The sequence below is a fragment of the Lycorma delicatula genome, chromosome 9, assembly GCF_047948215.1.
Source record: "Lycorma delicatula isolate Av1 chromosome 9, ASM4794821v1, whole genome shotgun sequence".
Lineage (NCBI taxonomy): Eukaryota > Metazoa > Arthropoda > Insecta > Hemiptera > Fulgoridae > Lycorma > Lycorma delicatula.
In genome coordinates this window covers 45,697,840-45,717,715 of record NC_134463.1, presented here as the reverse complement: position 1 = coordinate 45,717,715, position 19,876 = coordinate 45,697,840, and the positions used below count along the sequence as shown (strand labels likewise).

The following is a 19,876-nucleotide window of genomic DNA, read 5'->3' as shown; positions in this document are numbered from 1 at the left end:
TTTTTAATTGTTTCATCAGCATTTACTTGCTTATAATTTTAAAAGGTTAAGTGAATATAATTTACACAGATTTGCAAAACATGATTTAGCAAAAAAGAAATATGAATAGCATACAGTTTCAAATTAATTTTAATATTTTTCAAATTGACCAGGTTTTTTTGTATATAAAAATAAAAATAATTTTAAAATTTACTTACTCTCACAAAAAAAATCTAAAAATAATAAATATGACACTATAAAATTCACTTTTTGGGTCAACTCAAAAAATAAATCTTTGAAAACAAAATAGCAAATCCTCATTCTTAAAAAAAGAAGTATAATTAAAAGAATGAGTTAAGTTCTAGATGATTATGGTACTAAAATTTAGGAACCTTAAAATCTGAAAAACATGTAAAGCATTTTGTCACAATCCGTTCATAAATAAAAAAAGTTATGCCAAAAATATTGAAATGAGTCACTCTAGATTAAAATATCAGTTTTCATGTCCTCCCGAATAAAATTAAATTACTTTATACATTCTCTAAAAGAATAACTTTATTAATTTTATCATGTAATAAATTATAATAATTTAACAATATTGGCAATATTACAATAAAATAAAATATTACTTAAGTCATGAAAGTATTGTAATAATAAATAATATGAATATTGAAAAATAATTAGCATTTTAACAATATTTAAATAAATAATTCATTGCTGTAAATGTAAATAAAAACTAATACCCATTTTTTCTTCTGCTACTGACCAACTGAATGCATAAATTTGTGCTGTATAAATTTATTATTTTTTTTACCATTATCTTATTCACCATGGCAGTAAATGTGAATTGTATTTATAATATCTTTCTAATATTGATATGCATTTAATGTACAGTCTCACATGTTGCAACACCCTTGAGGTGAGATAGCGGTAACAGGAACACTTTCCAAATCGAGTGTTATCTTCTCACATAATGTTTTCATTTATTCACAGACAACTCAGAGACACAGAAACCTTAAAACTTGATAAATGTGATAAATCAGGAACATGTTCAATATGTATACCCGAATTCGAGGATGGTGTAATACATGAAATATCTAACCTTCCCAAAAAAAAGTACTAGGGAGCTGGCCTTTGACTTCAATATTAGTAATGCAACAGTTTGGAAGGTTTAGCATGAACCTTCCAAACTGTACTTTACTTCCAAACCAACAACTTTAACTTTACTTGGAAACAAACTGTACTTTCCAAAGTGTAGATTACACTTCACTTACACTCATATATATCATCCTCTGAAGTAATACCTGAAAGTGATTCCCGGAGGCTAAACAGGAAAAAAGTCACCCAATCTAACTTGTCTTGACTTTTTCTTACGGCAACATTTAAAGAACTTGTATACAACACCTCTGTGGATACCATAGAATTGCACAAAAGAATTCTAAATGGAATTGAGAGGTTACGTCAGGCACCTGGCACCTTTGAAAAAGTCTGGCAGTAAATGAAAAATGCCTGGTTGCATGTATTTTGAATGAGGGCTGCTATTTTGAACAGCTACTGTAGTTTTTGAACACATGGAAGGACTGAACATTATTATATACTTACCACAAATAAAAAAATTGTAAATTGTATACTTAGCACACAGAATAAATAAAAAATAAAAACAATGGGCAAACAAAACAAAAATCACAACATAATTTATGAACAAAACTGGGAGAAAATAGCTCACAATTTTTAGAAAATTTAGACGCATGGGTTTCAGAACAAATAAAACACATTATTAGATACTAAAACCAATCACAAATACAGTGCAATTGGAATAATTAAACTGAATTGTTTTGACTCCACAAGGCTTTATATTGGTCAAACAGGGCTGTAGCTTTTTGACAAAGACACAATAAACACTTAAAACCCTAACCATAAAAATGGAATCGACATCTGAATCATCTAATAAATGCATATCATAAATCCTCCAACACCAGCAACTCTGAGTGTCTATATCAACACGAAAATAAATGCAAAATGATTAGATAGATTTATATTACAACAAACGTTTTGAGCATATACATGTCTGTATAAATAAAAAAAAGCAGTACCAATAACATTGGCTAATATCAAAATGAGATCCATAGCATCAGTGATTTAGTTATGGCTACAAGAGAGAATGAAAATGTTTTTGACATAAGTTTTTATAAAACACTGAATTTATAATTTAGTTTGTTTTTTCAGAAGTTTTTTAAAAACTTATTGTAAAGAATTTTCTACAATAGACACTTTTATTAAGCTCTTTTCAAGTGCAGCACTATTTGTAAAGAGAGTTTTTGGATTTATATATAGCTGCATCTAAAGAACAAAAGAAATTAGTAAATTATAAATATGGCACTTTAGTATCATTAACTAAGAAATCAACAATAGAACTACTCTTTCTTAAAGACTGCATCTTAATAAACACCTATTTAAAAGAAAAAATATAAATATATATATTTAAAAGAAAAAAATATATATATATATTCCAATACCTCTCATTGCTTTTTAAATTGTTTACCACTGAAAAATAATATTAGATCAGTAAATTCAACATTTACATTCAACATTATACATACTTACACTATTAACACTGGATTTGTGTCCTGGAATAAACAGGTCCTGGAAGGTGTTGGCCAAACTAAAGGAACTGATACAGGACATCAAAATAAACAAGAAACAAGTTCACATGGACAAATGTTCTATCTCGCTTCATCTCCTCCTGTCTGTCATTTTGTCTTTACAATAAAAATTTATATCTTAAGAACGGATCACGATATTTTAATGAAATCTGGTTCACATATACCCAACAACATTTTCTACATAATAAATATGTTTGAAAATTTCACCTTTGACAAAATAGCACTCATTAACATTTTACTTTCCCACCTACTGCTATAGCAGAGCTTAGAAGCTTTAGAAGGGACAATATTGTAATCAGTCCAATCTCAACATATGCGGTTTTCACTGAATCTTTACATTTTTGTCGCCTAAGGAACCTGTAAACCACAAAAAAAGAAAATGTTCACATGTACATGTGTATTTAGTATTTATACCTTATACCTCCTGAAGTTCTGGACCAATTTTGATCAAACTTGGTCAAATTACTTCTATATATGGGACATTGATGCCATTAAATTTAACTTAAAAGGTCAAGGGGGTGAACTCATCATCAGTTTCCTTAGGTTTTCTCCTAATTAAGATCTTATTTTTCTTAGGCACACTTGTTAACAATTAAAAAATAATATTTCCAAAAAAAAGTTTTGCAAAACTGCACCCTCACCCCAAAAAAAGCTCTAAATAAACTATTATCCAAGTGGGGTATAGTGTGTCATTAGTACCCACTCTCGCCACGAGGAGCCCTAGTGCAGCACTGACGTACAGCTGCTGTAGTCATCTGCTATGTTGTGGTGTCACAGGTGAACAGTAGAATTAAATAAATTAATAATATTTAAAGTTTAAAAAAGTATTTAACATGGCCACTAGTACAGTTACACCCGCACAAATGAAATACAATATGCAAATGCACTTTAGTTAGAATCATTGAATTAAACAAAAAATAATATATTTAAATAAAATACATGTTTTAAAGTAAGTTTTGTGTGTGTGTAAGTCATGCATCAGAAAAAAGCCGCGTGACAGGGGAAAATCCAACAAATGTGTTATCAGTGTTTTTAATCATCAACAGTTGTAACAAGTTTTATCTAATTTTGATTTATTAGATATAATATTAAGATTTTTATTTTGAGCAAAATGATGCTCAATTGTTCAAAATAAGAAAGGAAAAATTTGTTAACTTATTTATTTGAAGATGTTGGGTACATATACAACAAATTTCATTATCTCACTCCATTCTTATGATATCAATTTTTATTGAAAAAACACAAAATGTCAGTCAGAATGAAAATGAAGTGAGATAGGATAGGAAATTTGTTCACTTGAACCTTTTTGAATATTTTGATGTCCTGAACAGTCCCTTAAGTTTGGCCAACAACTCCTGGGAGACTCTGTGTACACATACAAACTGTCCACTAAATGTATATGGATATCCACCACTTGTAGCATACCAAACTTTGGATAATAATTCAAACACCTCAAACAAAAAAAGTAATATGAAAAAATATCATCCAGCTTTCTTTTTCAGCTGCTCATCATTTTGTATATTTTCAATAAAAATTTATATCTTGAGAATGGATTTAGATATTTCAACCAAATTTGATATATGTTTAAGCAGACATATAAAGAAAATAGGTATGAAAATTTTTTCCTAGAAAAATTTCAAAATTGTGAACATTCAAATAAATTACTCCTTAACATTTCACTATGTTAATTTGCAAATTTTAGTTTATTATCAAAATTGTTAAGCGTGTTTCTGGAACAAAATGAAACCTTAATTTATTTTCTTTTCTAAACTATAAATTTCTCAAAGTTAATACAATATTATAAATGAAATTTATTTTTCCAATTTAATTTAGCAATTAAATAAATATTACAAATAACCGTGTGACAACGGAAAATATCTAGTAAGCCAGTATGCTAAAAATACATTTTATTAATAGTTTAGATGATGGAAACTCTCATAAAACTAAACAGAACATATATTACTACGCACAGAATAAATATCTCATCAACAGGACACTCCCAAAATATTTTACCAAATGTTTCCTATTCACAAAGCATTACATTTGCAAACGACCATTTGCATGACTTCAAAAAACTTTTCTACAGCCAGAACTGTCAACATAATAGTCTCTCATGATATTCATAAAATAACAATAACAAGTAACAATTATAATCGCTCAAACAACATCCACTATTCACCTGATTACGTACCCACCAGAATTGAATTTTCCAGTAATGAACAGATGTGGTAGAACCATAAGGAGGTTCATAAAAATACTCAACAATCGGACAGCATTTATAGTAATGATATTGCAATTACAGCCAAAGTCAAATGACAATGATGTGAAGCGGATAATTTGAAATTTGCTTGTATTAATGTGAAGTTTATTTTTCATACACCATTTTTGATAACTGAAATAGCATAAGATATTGCCATTAATAGTTCTTAGTCAGATTTTGAAATTAAAAAAAGCATTATTATCTCCATATGACACCCATGAAATTTGAAAAATCATTGTTGAAACAAAATAAAAATGTTGGACCACAATCGGCATAAAAAGAAACTGCACATTCAACAGTTTACTTGCTCTATTTTGGTAATTTAATGCATAAAATAACTGATATTAGACTACTTAAAAATATACTAATAAAATTTTATAAAAAAATTATTAAAGTTTTTCAATAAATAAATATTAAATGTAAAAATTGTAGACAGATAATGTGAACTTTCTCTAAACATAAAACTTTTAACTTTCACTTTAATAACACCAATAAAGTAGATCTTATAATATTTTTCCCCCAACATCTTTAAGAAAATAAAATAAATTATACTACTATTCAGTATTAAGCAGTTTTTCTTTTAGAAATAAGAAAATTAAATATCAATAAAGAATTTCAATATAATTTAGAAAACTATATTATACAAATACAGCATACATTATATAATTTACTTATTATCTAATACAACACTTTTTTTTAAATTTAATAGTTTGACAGTTTCTAATATGTTTTCTTAAATCTTATCTATAAGGTCATTAACATAAAGTTGTAAGGGATTTGCAAAAGTGTAATTTACCATCCAGTGCGGATCAGAAACATCACTAAGAACAAAATCAACCTTCTTGATTTTACCTTGATTAATGACATATCCCTTTCCCTTTTCCTTTCTCTACTTCTTAAAGACATTAAATCCTTCAATACGTAAATGCCTGACCTCAATTGCAAGAAGCTGCCTAATATGTTCATAAGTGTGATTTGAAAATAAACTTGGACTGATAATGAGATAAAAATAAAATAAATTGATAAAAAAATTTAGAAAGAAAATATAGTAATTCAAACGATTGTACTCTTTTTATATATAATAACTTCCCTGTAAAATGATTCACTTAAAGAAAAACTGTTACAATAATTATTATTATTAGCTTATAATAAAAATGCATTTTCTAATTAATTCAATATGGCATCCACCACAGCAACTATTCTTTCTAATCAAATTATTAATCAAAGCATTTCATAAATCTTCAAGTCAGATATACATTATACATTATAGCTTAGTTCCTTATTTCACTTTTTGATGACACTGATGTCATATATGTTGATTTTAACTTATAAGCTGATAAATAATTATGTTTTAGATGTACTGAACAAGAAATCTTTATTTTAGAATTCCATTTAAATCACATGTTCCATTTTGATTCTATGAAGAATCATACAAACAAACAAACACACATTGTTCCAAAATAAAAGCTTTACCTTCCACACTAACTGAGATGAAAATTTACTGTTATTAAAAATAAAGAACAGAAAAATAATATTTCTTTTTTACCTTTAACTAATTCATCTATAAAATTATTTCTGCTGAACATGAACATCTTTCTGACCTGTTGCAAGTTCAATAAGTTAACAGATAATATGAGCTTAAATAATTTCAATTAACACCTACTAAATTGTTATTTTTTGTATCTGTTTTGATTGTTCGATAATCTTGACATACTTTTAACATTATTTCATTACTTTTATGGAGATATGAACCTTAATTTCTGCTATTCTATTTTATAATTATTGCTCAATTATTATTACTTATTAATTATTGCAAAAATGCTTATGTTTAATTATTATTATTATATTTGTTATTTATATTAATTATTATTATATTACTAGCAGACCTGGCAATACTTTGCTATTGCTATATTTGTGTATGTATATACTCAAATATAGCTATTTGAGTTATTATAGCTCAATTATTATTTGAGTTATATAGCTCATTATTCGTTATTATATTATATTATTATGCATATAAATGCACCGCGGTGCATTTAATATATATATATATATAAATACGGTTGTTCAAGCCTGAATTGTTGCCTGAATACGGTTGTTCAAGCGAAAAAAGTATCAAAACGAACGATCCAAATTATAGCAAAAAGAAATCAAATGAAACTAACAAGCCAGCCATATTCGATTCACCGAGAAAACAAGTAAATCGCACAAGTACTGTGTACAATTTAGATTCGTTTGTCACAGATGCTTTGAAGCGTTCAATAAATACATTTTTTGTAACTAAAAAATGCGTTACTACTATGAAGAGAATTATGAAAAAATCCCATGAAAGTGAAATTAATTTTAAAGGAAGTGAAAGATCCTTAAGGAGAATATTATATAAAATGGATTTAGAGAAGGCAAACCGGAAAATACTGATAGTACGGCATGACATTAAAATGCAAAGAATGAAATTTCTAAGACAAATTTCCCTGTTTCGCGAAGTTAGACGGACTGTTTACACACTGTGAAACCTACATTCACAGTAGGCAAGCAACTCCAAAATCTTGGATATACACAATAAATCTTCATGAAGGATTGAAACCACAAGTATCCAAGGGCTATTAATAACTGTTCATGCCGGCTGTAATAAAGGATTCATTAATAATGCTTTACTAATGTATGAGTCAAATAAGAAATGAGATTATCACAAACTGATGGATTCCGGAAAAGTACACAAAATGGTTGCAGGAAAAGTGTATTCCCAACTTGCCACTTCGGTCAGTTATTGTAATTATTAACGCATATCACAATGTTCTGCTACAAAAGCAGCCAAATTCTAGCTCTTTAAAAAGCAATGTGACAAAATGGTTAGCCAAACAACGAATTAACTGTTATCCTACTATGACGAAGGCTGAATTATATGATATTATAAAATTACACAAAGAAAATCAAAAGAAATTTCTAATAAATGATATTTTAGAAAATTATGGTCACACAGTTTTGCAGTTGCCACCTTATCACCCTGACTTAAATGCCACTGAAATAATTTGGAGTCAAGTGAAAGGGCAAGTAACTAAAAGAAACACAACTTTGAACATGTCAGACATTCTTAAATTAACTGAAGAGGAATTTCATAAGGTGTGTGAAGCTGAGTGGAACAATGTCTGCAAGCATGCTGTCAACATTGAAAAAAAATACAATGAAGATGAATATTTATGTGATGTGTACATCGACAATTTTGAGATAAATGTGAATTCAGAATCAGACACAAGCTCTTTAGAATCTACCAATGACAGCGATTTCGAAATTTGTGAGTTACAGCAGTAAAGTGAGTAGAAAAAATAATTATTTAAAGTAGTTTAAAAAATTAATATTAATTGTGATACTGAACTAGTTTTAATTAAATAGCATCATATGTATTTTTGGTTATGAATATTTTCTACATTAAACCTACAATGTTTTCAATCAGCCAAGTACCGTGCCAAATGTTTGCTGTATGCTAGAAGTTTTTTGTGCCAACTTATATGCTGATAGTTCTAACAGGTATTAACTGGAACCTGATAGGTTATGGCAGCCTCCCTGGGGAGAGACATTTTAGTTTGTGGAAGTGGAAGTTGGCTGTCTCAGTGATCCAGGGAGGACCCCGATGGGGGTGCCTGAAGGGACTAGGCTAGGGTAGGGCAATCTGCTGCCATGTCACTACAGTAATAGCTAGAAGGTAATGCTAAAATTGATGCCGCTTACTCCCAGGGTGGTTAATAAATAAAGAAAAAAAAAGTTCTACCAGGTATGTTCCTAAGCTACAAGATTAGATCACAACAAAATTTTCTTCTCAGGTGTGTGTGTTAGCATCAAATCACAAAGGATACAGTCAGAAACAAAAATAAACTAAATGTTCCTGTTTTTAACGATTTGGTATAAATATTAATCGGTCTACATACATTAGTGTGATGATCAATGACTCCCAGCATCGGTCAGGTGGTCAATAACTGATCCATATGGGTGTCCTGTTTAGCCACTTAGATTCAAATAAATGTGACAAGCAACAGCCAAGCTACCTTGCATTGATCTCAAATTGGCTGGCTATGTCGTCTGCTAAATATAGCAACATGTTCAAAGCTTTTTAACAAAGCTATTAACAGTTAATTAATTTAAATGATCTTAATAACAACAATTTAATAAAAATTACATTCAAGTAAACATTAAAGTACATGCAGTTTTTGCAATCAGAATAAAACTGGCCAGTTTGTGAAATGGTTAGCATTTGGCTTCAAATCAGTTGGTTCAGTTGTGATTACCAGTAAAATTCAGCCGTTTTCTAATCTATGTGCCCATTTTCCTTAATAAAATGTATGTATAGAATGCCCAAGGTCACAAAAATAACCTAGAATAAGTTTAAAAAAATGTTTTGTATTGAAATATACATAATAAAATATCTTTGTTCAGCATTTTAATAGCGATAACTTAAAAGTAAAACATAGATATACAGTAAACTTTCTCTTAACACATAATTGGATTAACAGACTCAGTATGTTATTATATAACTTAGACAAAGTTATTTACAGTGTCAAGTGATGCCAGCCAGGTAATACTGAATAAATTCTATAATTTAACTATCATCTATATATTGAATCAGTAATGCCACTTAAATAAAGCAAACTTTCAGAATTTAAATCAATTCTGAATTACTGGAAATATTCAAAGAATCAACAAATAACAATAAACAAGATAAAAAATTATAAATACATATTTTATAGATCATGTCAGGAATGGATAAGATATGTTGCAGCATGGATCAAAAAGAGACTGTCTGAGCATTTACCTGAATGGTTCAAGAGAAACCTTGATAAGAGCAGCATCACAAAATACACAATTATAAAATTAAAAAAAAAAAGATTATAATCTATTTAAAATGTAAGCAAATGAAATGTTAAAATAGATATAAAAACATATTAAGTATAAAAAAAATAATTCAAAATTCAGGAGGTATCAATGAAAATTATTTGATCACATATTTATATAAATGTTAAATGTAAAATTTAGCGTTTTTAAAGATTTTTTTAATTAGTATTAACTAAACGTTCATTCCAGGAGTAATATTATTTCAGTAAAAAATATTTTTAATTGCAATTTAAATAATTTGCAAATTTAAATAAAAAGCAACGGAAGCATAATAAGATCCTTTTCATAAGCCAAAAGAATGTATTAAGTTATTTTGTATGAGAGCAGTAATATGGTAGCAGTGGCTACTAAAGGTTCTTGTAGTGGTGGATTTTGTTATTTTTTTAAGTTTAGTAATTATCTGTTTAGCAAAGATCACAAATTTAAAAATAAAAACAGTTAAACTTTTCTAATTTTCTAAATATCGGTCTGTACAATACACACTTATGGGCACTACATAATGATTTGAAAGCACATTTATTTATCTTAAAAACTCATTCAGACTTTTTTGAGAAATCCCCTCGAAATGATATTACTTTATATTTTAATAATTTAAGTCTAATAAATACTTAATCATGATGAGAAGCTTAGCTTTTTATTAAGGCATTTCAAAGCAAAATACTACGATTTGATTTTGTTGCAACTGAAATTGATTTGATTATCCCTAAAAAACCGTGTCATCTAATAAAATACCCAGAAATGTTACATTATGTGCAAAAAAAATATTACTTTTATCATAAATAGAGATTCTATACACTCTATTAGAAACATTACATCTAACATCTACCCCAGAAAAACAATAATTTTTATTGGCTTGAATCCCATTGAGCTAATGTATTTGGTACCTGTGCAATGCAGGCACCCCTTTTCTAGCCATAAGTTCCCTTTTACTATTAGTAGATCCAATGGACATAGGTTATCTCTCAACAACACCACAAAAAAAAATGGTAAGATTTTTATTTATTAATATGTGATCCCTGCTACTGGTTACAAGTCTTTTTTTTTTTTTTAAATGAATTTGAAACTTTAGAAAAGCACCAAGCCTGACTGTAATCTAAATACAGAATCTTTCAAATAAAAGGTAGAGATGCGATCATTCTACCACAGAGGTTGGTCTAATTTTTTAATTGAATTTTAGAAATAACTAACAATAAAGTTAAGGGTTTTCTTTAAAATAAAAGTATTTAATTGTTATTAATATTTTTATAAATAAAATATATTAAATTAATTACATTAATATTACATGTATATAAATATTTATAATTTTTATAAATTGTTTATTAATATTTTTATAAATAAAATATATTAAATTAATTACATTAATATTACATGTATATAAATATTTATCATTTTTATAAATTGTTTATTAATATTTTTATAACTCCCTCTATGAATCATGAGACCTTGCCATTGTGAGGGGGCTTGAGTGCTCAGTGATACAGAGTAGCTGGACCGAAGGTGTAACCATATCGGAGAGGTATCTGTTGAGAGCCAGACTAAGGAATGATTCCTGAAAGAGGGCAGCAGCTCTTTCAGTAGTTGTTAAGGTCATAGGTCAGGACAACTTAAACAGCTATATCAACATCACTCAGTCCTCAGAGTACTGCGCAGCTGAAAGCAATGGAAAACTACAGCTGCTTTTTTTCCAAGAAAACGTAGCTCTCTGCATTTTCATATAGCAATGATGCCTTCATAATGGAGGTGCCTTCCTTGGTAAAATATTACAGAGGTAACCTATTCCCCCATTTGAATCTCCAGGTGGGGACTTCTAAGGAAGGGGTCACCAGAAAACTAAAAAATAACATTCTACGAGTCGGAGCGTGGAATGTTAGAAGCTTAAAAAAGGTTGGTAGGCTAGAAAATTTAAAAGGGAAATGGATAGGATGAATGTGGATATAGTAGGAATTAGTGAGGTTTGGTGGGAAGAGGAAAACGACTTTTGGTCAGGTGATTTTAGAATAATTAACTCAGCTTCAAATAATGGGCAGGCAGGAGTAGCTTCATAATGAACAAGAAGATAGGGAAGAGAGTAGAGTATTTCAAAATGCATAATGATAGAATCATTGTAATAAGGATAAAACCAACGATTGTTAACATCTATAATTTAAGAGTAAGATTACAAGGATGGATGAAGTAAGATGTAGGTATCAGTAACAGACTTCATAAACAAAGAACCTTTTATGCAAAAAAAAAACCAAGTCTGATAATAATTGTTGATAATAACTGTTCTAATAATTAGAAATTTCTGAAAATATTTTTACAGAAGTGAAACCTGACAACAGAGGCTCTTAAAATAAATTGCAGAAGGATGTTAAAAATTATTTGGGAATAATAAAATCTAAAACGAAAAGTTCTAAAGACAAATGGGAGAAAGAGAAAAATTTAGAGCAGAATCTTGTAAATAGTAAAAAAGATTAGTAAGCTATGTATTAGGACATCCAGGTTTAACTTGGTATTAAAGGTGTTATAAAAAGAAGAACCTGCTGAAGAGGATTACTGCTCTTCCAGTCGCTAGGTTCATATTTCCTTCATTTTACACAACTATCAATAACAGAATTACACTGGTGCTTGCACTATGTGTATATACTGCAGTAATTATTGCAGTATGAGTGCTTATATATCACAACAATTTACACAAATTCACATCAGGCCACTGCTATTCCAGTGAGCACTGTTTCCTAACATAAGTGAAATCAACAGAATAACTGGTATATAATTGCAGCAAGATAATTATATCACTACAAAATTTAAAAAAAACATATATATATATATATGTGTGTGTTTTTTTAAAATTATATAATATATATATATATATATATATATATATGTACAAGATTAAGTACTTAATATTCAATTTTAGATTTTTTATGTAAGAACATAATGATATCAGACAACTATAATTTTAGTTTTGGGGTTCTTTCACAAAAAGATACGTAAAAAAATACACTGCAGTAAAGTAAGAGTCGCTGATTATACTGAACAATTTTTTTTTTTTGTTACATGAAAATGAATAATCTGATACTTATAGTATTTTTTTGCGTTCATTTCAAATATTTTATTAATTTTTTTAGTAATTAAGATTTTTGTTGACAATAAAAAAAGATTTGCAATAGTACATTACATTTAGTGACATACTGACATAGAATCTATTTCTTTTGGATTTTCTGCTGTAATTAGTTTAAATCATTATTTAAATTCTACCAGTAATCAGCTAGCATTTTTGGGTTCCATTTTTCCCAGTAAGGTGTCCATGGTGAAAATTTTCTAGTGAAAATATTTTCCATGTTTGTCACTCACAACAGCAAGAGTTTTGGGGAAAAATCCAAATCTGAATGTAAGAAATGAATTTTGGGACATTTCATACAAAGTTATACTTTTTATACAGAGTTGAAGGGATTTCACTGAGAAGTTCTCCATAGTTATCTACTTAATGGCTTCCCAGGAAATTGTTTACCACATTTTGAAATTACTTCCATGAAGCAACTTGTAACTTCATTCAAATATTCTTCAAATGCAAAATCATTTGTTAGTTTTATTTTGAGGGCCAATAAATACGCATTCCTTTATCTTAGGGAACTTACCTTTAAGAAACTATAATCTTGTAATTACAATTCCTTGTTTTAACAAAATATTTCATCAAACATAGGTTAATGCACAGTATAGTATGGAAAATGAACTTTCTCATGAGTTGCTAGTGGACTTACTACATTCTTCTCTCTCACAATCGGTGCCTCTCTCTTTGGCCAACAATTTTTATTCCTTTCATTTTGATTTTTTTCTATCCCTGTTGTGCCAGTTGTGCAAGAAGTAACAAAATTAGTACATCTAGCTCATAATCCAAGTAAAAGTGCAATCACTTTCAGTTCTCCAAAATATGACATGAATATTTCTTATACTAAACCCTACTCGATACAAGTCTCACATTTTCATAGACTCCTTCATTTAACCAGCATAACCTAAAAGCATTAATGGGTATTTATTTCCAGAGTAAAGTAGAAATGGTTTGATATCAAACTCTGAAGAAACTATACAAGCACAATTATTCAGAATCATGTTTCAAAAGTTCGAGTAGAGTCTATGTCATTCCAGTAACTAGATATAAATTACTAAACTGATGATGAGAGAACATAATCAAAATTTAAAATTTTGTTGGTAATCATCAGTCAATATCTTAATGCCATTGTTACAAAAATATTTATTTAGGAACAAAAAGTATAACATTATACAAAATTTGTTTGCAAAATTTTAAAAACTTCTCTCCAAGATAAAGATATAATGTATGTATGATAATGGCCAAACAGTGTAAACATTATCTTATATTACTTTGTCTTGGCACAGAAATTAAACTGCTAATCACAAGGAGGATAATAGAATATACATAAATTTTTTTGTTAATAATTTTAAGGTTTTAATAAATGTCTCATACATAAAAAAGTTCACTTAACTTTTCATCTGTTTTCTGTTTACAGGACTATGAAGTAGATCTTTATTTAAGGCAAAAATGGCAAGATGAAAGACTGAAGCATGCTGATATAACTGAAGTACTAGACTTAAATGACCCGAATCTAGTAAAAGCAATATGGAAACCTGAAGTATATTTTCCCAACGCAAAACATGCAGAATTTCAATTTGTGACTGTGCCAAATGTTTTGATACGTATTAATCCTGATGGTGAAATTCTTTATATGTTAAGGTAATGTGAATTCTTTAACTTAAATTTAATATTTATTAATTAGGTAATAAAAATTGGATCAACCAATTTAAATTCAAATAAATTTATAAATGCAGTAACATGCATTTATAAATTTAAAAATGAACTAAAATGTTAATCGATATATAATGATGAAAATTCATCAGAAAAGCAAAACAAATTGTAATCAACCTTGTCCCAAGTTGAATTCTTGCCAAGGATTGATGTTACTACAAATATTATTAATGGTACTTCATAATAGAAATATTAAAATATAATAAATAATATAAAATGAAAGCCACAATAGATCAAACATCCAGTTTTAATAATTTTATTTATAAAACTTTCAACAGACAATTCCATACTTAGCATTTAAAAACCTAAAAGTTCATACCTTTTAAACTTAAGAATCTGAATATCACTTCCTTGAATATGCCTCTGAATGGTGCTGTCCCATACTAAATTTTATTTGTAACTATCCACAGCTTCTTTAATAACTAATGATCGTTTGGTTCCCTTAATACCCTTATAGAATTAATGTCGCTTTTATTAATTTGTAACTTATAAAACGTAGTACCAAAGTATTCACCTTTTTCTGCACCATAACTGCAAGAGAATTTTATAATATTGCTTTACATATCTTCACAATAGTTAGGATATTTTCACTTTATTAACTTTTAACACATCTTTTTTCACTTACTAACCAACAAATCACAATGGATCATTTTAGGATCAGAATATCATTTAGCAAAAGCAAACAACGTTAACAATAAACAATAGTCAAAGAAGAAATACTCCAAGCACTGGAATCAATTTGGGAAGGGCGAATGTATTTAAGAAATATTTTAGGGTTATAGTGTTTTTCTCTGAAAAGTAGTGAAATGTAAATAAAATTCTGAAGAGCTTTTATCTGTTCTCCTAGGAAGCAGAACTGTTTTACCTTCTTATTTACAAAAGCAATTGGTACAAAAATGTTTTGATATGGATAAAGGATTTTGGTTTGATTGCTCGAAACATAAATACAAAGCAATTCAGCTTGCTCAGAGAGATAATATCCTTCGTCTACTACTGTCTGAAAAAGAAGCAACCAGCAAAAACTGAGGTTACAAGTTTCAAATGCATTCTCAGTTGTCAATTAGAACCTAGACACTGTTTGGCAACTAGAATCAAAAGGATTTTCTAAAAAAAGTCAACAATTTTTTTTTTATATTTTCAAGATATATTTTCAGAAAATAAATTACATTCCCCATCAGAACTCTTCAATACTGACAAGATTTTTGGTTCAGTATAGTCTTTTTAATCTATTTCTTCTAGAAAGAAGGTAACACTTTTACATACAGTCCTATACATCAAGGCTATGAGAATGCACCTCCAATGGTAATGTTACTTTGGAAAAATATGAAGTAATTTAAGTTATAATTACTTAAGTTACAGTTAGCAGTTGTATGGTTAGCATACAACATAGCATATATTGGTATAGTTAGCATACAGATGGCAAATGGAGTCTTAGTCAGCGGTTTGAAAATGTATTTTTTTGTAAAGGTCACCCCTCTAATTTTTAATGACCCTGTTTTCTTTATGAAATTACTCTCATATAAAAAGCCTCTAAATGATAGACACTGTAAAAGAATCATGTTTTATGCACTGCACTCACAAAATGGAAACTTTCTTAAGATGTTTATGAGAGCATTTTAATCAAGAGAACATGAGAGAGAGGATGCACAACATATGACTTTTTAAAAGACACATATTATACATAATCAAATATTCCAGAAGTTTTATCACTTTTTTTGTTAATAAACTCATTATGATACAATTTTTTTTATTGTAATCTTACGTTTCCACATTTAAATCAAACAAAAACAATATTCTGATCATTTTGGGTATTCCACTTTAATTCAACAAATGATCAATGCATTACTATTTTTGACTTTGATGATATTTGGTGTATGATAACTATCCACCTTGTTGTGGCCAAAAACTATTTTTTTATATTTAAAAAAAAAATTTTCTTGAGTAATACACTATTTTCTAACATGCCAACAGGTAAAAAGGCCATTTTTGTCACTTTTTCCATGAGCTGTAGCATTCTTATTTTACATCGTTCAGAGGATCATAAAAGGCTTTTTGGAAAGAGTAAAGATGAAACTTCATCTTAGTGTACTAAAAATTTATTTTGTTACATAACCAAATCTTGTAAAATTTACTGAACTTACGTTTACAAATTGTTTTTTTTTTTTTTTAATTTTGGGGTCAAAATAAATAATAAAGGGCTTAGGGTAACAGGCCTTTTTTTACATTTTAACTCTTAGGTACTAGTAGTACTTGAAAATGTCACTTTTTAGAGCCGAGAAACCACATGTGGGACAGGTGGCAAAAATCTGAAATGTTTACAGCAGTAAGTTCTTTTTATGTGCTTTAAAAAAGTGAAAAAATGAAGCCAATAAAGCCACTAAAAATGCAGTTCTTTCTTATCATAAACAACATATCCAAAAATACTGTAATGTATTTTTTTCAGATTATAAAAATTACAACTCATTAGAATGAATAAACTGATAATTAATAATAAATAGTTAGTTTCAAAATGATAAACAATTCAAATACATTAATAAGTTGTTCAATTCACTTTTACCTAATTTTACTCTACTAATGGAAGTTATGAATAAATCTTGCACTTTTTCATAACAAACTTAATTAACATAGCTTAGTGCTCCTGCCATTTTTTTATTGAGTAGAACTGGTCTCTTCCAGAATTAAGAAGTTAATAGACAAAGCACTAAAGGCTTGAGAATATTTAAAATATTTTCCAGTTGAACCCATGCTTAAATATCCCCCTTTGACCTCTGTATGATGTTAAATAAGAATGCTACAGCTCATGGAAAAAGTGACGAAAATGGCTGTTATTTCCTGTTGGCAAGTTAGAAAATAATCTATTACTCAAGAAAATTTTTTTTTAAATATAAAAAAATATTTTTTGGCCACTACAACATGAATAGTTAGTTATATACCAAATGTCATCATAATCAAAAATAGCGATGTAATAAAATTTTTGAAAATTTGTTGAATTAAAATGGAATACCCCTTTCCCTTATTTTAAACATTAGGATTTTGTTTATTCAACAAATGTTGCTGTTAAGCAAATGACCACCATTATTACAAAAAATCCTGACAGCAAAATATTGCTTTCATTCACCACGTAACAACATAAAAGTGTGGATTATCATTATTACAATCCTTGCATATTAAATATAGTGTTTTATGACTTTATATTTGTTTACAATAAAAAATGAGTAAAACTCATCTCATAAAATAGTGTGTTTAATGTAAGAGGATTGTGATGACAATCTTGTTATTATATATGCCAATCTTTGTTTCATCTTGTTATATGGTGAACAAAAGCAATATTTTTCCTATCCAGAATTTTACATTTATTTGTAATAAATAATGACAAGTAAAACAAACATGATCAATAAAAAGAATAAGTCACTTGTGTTTTTTTTAAAAATAACTTCCGCATTTATAAAACCAGAGAATAGATCTTTACTTTTGGTTAACTCAACCCAATATTTTGGGTTATGAAAAAGGGCTTTATGCTTCCATTTTTAATAAATTAAAAACCAAAAACTATTAAAATTAAAAACAAGAACCATTTAAAAATTATTAATACCAATTTATTTAAAATACTATCAAAAGAGTTTTCTCTATAGAAAGAATATGACTCTCTAGATGAATTTTTAAATAGTACTAATTCAAAAACTGAAAAAATATCCTGAATTTTCTGCATTCTGTTCAACATTTACATAAATATATATCCAAATAATTCTCATTAACATTTTCTGAATTGTGAATTTTTTTTTCATATTTATTATTGCCATATATTTATTATTATTATTGTATTTTTTATATTATAATTAACCGTGTATTTTGTGATGCTGTTCTGATTAAGATGTTACTATAGTTTCTGTTGATCCAGCCTGGCAAATGGTGGACAACAGTATTTTGTAGAGTAAAAATAGTTCAAAGTTATGTTAACACTAATATTTGAGCGAATAGTCTCTGTTTTTATCCAGAGTTCCAGATTCAAGTCTTGAACCTGAAAGACCCCAAAAATGTGGTACTTTTCACTTGCTACCACATTTATTATCAATTGACAGCCGTTATAGGACATCAACCTGTGTTAAAAATAAATAAATAATCACTAAATAGCAAAGTAATTAATAGTATTTATTATTCAACTTGGCAATTTAACTTCAAGTAGGAGTGGAACTGGACCAATCGGGTTTATCTAGTGAACTCTTCATTGCAAATCAGCTGATTTTGAAGTCAAGAGTTCTAAGTTTCAAATCCTAGTAAAGGCAGTTACTTTTACAAGGATTTGAATAATAGATCATGGATACAAGTGTTCTTTGGTAGTTGGGTTTCAATTAACCACATCTCAGGAAAGGTCGACCTGAGACTGTACAAGACTTCACTTCATTTACATTCATACATATTATCCTCATTCATCCTCTTTAGTAATACCTTACAGTGGTACCAAAGGCTAAAAAGAAAAAGAAAAAGAAGGAATGGAACTGAAAAGTATTTGTTGAATAACATCAGTTAAATATTTAATAAATACATTTTAATTTATCATCAATGAGTATTTCATCATATGCTACTTCTTTATATAAAATCACTAAAACTATTTACATGCAAAAAAAAAAATACAAAATGTGTTTACTAACCACAATGGTCAATGTCACTAAAAATGTGTTAGAAAAACCAGAAAAAGGGTTGAATTTTAGAATATAAAAGTAGCAAACATAATTTAGACAAAAAACATAATTTATTTTCATTCACTCTCTCAGTATTTGAGTAATTCCAGCAATTAATGATTGACTTTAATATATAATCTTTTGAAGATTTTCTGTTTTGACAGCACTATGTAATAGTGTTATCAAGTTTGATTCAATTATGTTACTTTTACAGCAGTGTTTAATCAATAAGATGTGTGTGATTAATCACATATTAAATCAAAACTTTTGGTTTTATTTTTCAGTCTATTTTATCAAATTACCAACCAGTTAACAACTGAGTCAATATCAATCAACATTTATAAATAAGTTTATATTCATATTCATTTAACATAAAACACTATTTTGTTAACATTTTACATTTTAGTCAATTAATTCCAATTACATACTCAATAATCTGCATTAAATCAAATAAAATTACCACCATTCATCAATGGAACTACTATTATGATTTATTTCATAAAAATAATGTTTTTTTTAACTCTCAGAAGGCAGCAATAAATAAATGAAAGCTTAAACATTAGTAAATTAAAAAATTTTGTTTTGAGAACTTATACAAATCAAAATT

General features: G+C 28.2%; 1 protein-coding gene across 1 annotated transcript in view; it reads left to right on the top strand.

Annotated features, from left to right (window-relative positions):
* LOC142329902 (glycine receptor subunit alpha-2-like) overlaps positions 1-19,876 on the top strand; it is a 255,859-nt gene that overhangs the window by 215,858 nt on the left and 20,125 nt on the right. Inside the window, exon 3 of the mRNA XM_075374826.1 lies at positions 14,295-14,518. Coding sequence (XP_075230941.1) covers positions 14,295-14,518 — 224 coding nt within the window. The remainder of the gene's footprint in view (positions 1-14,294; positions 14,519-19,876) is intronic.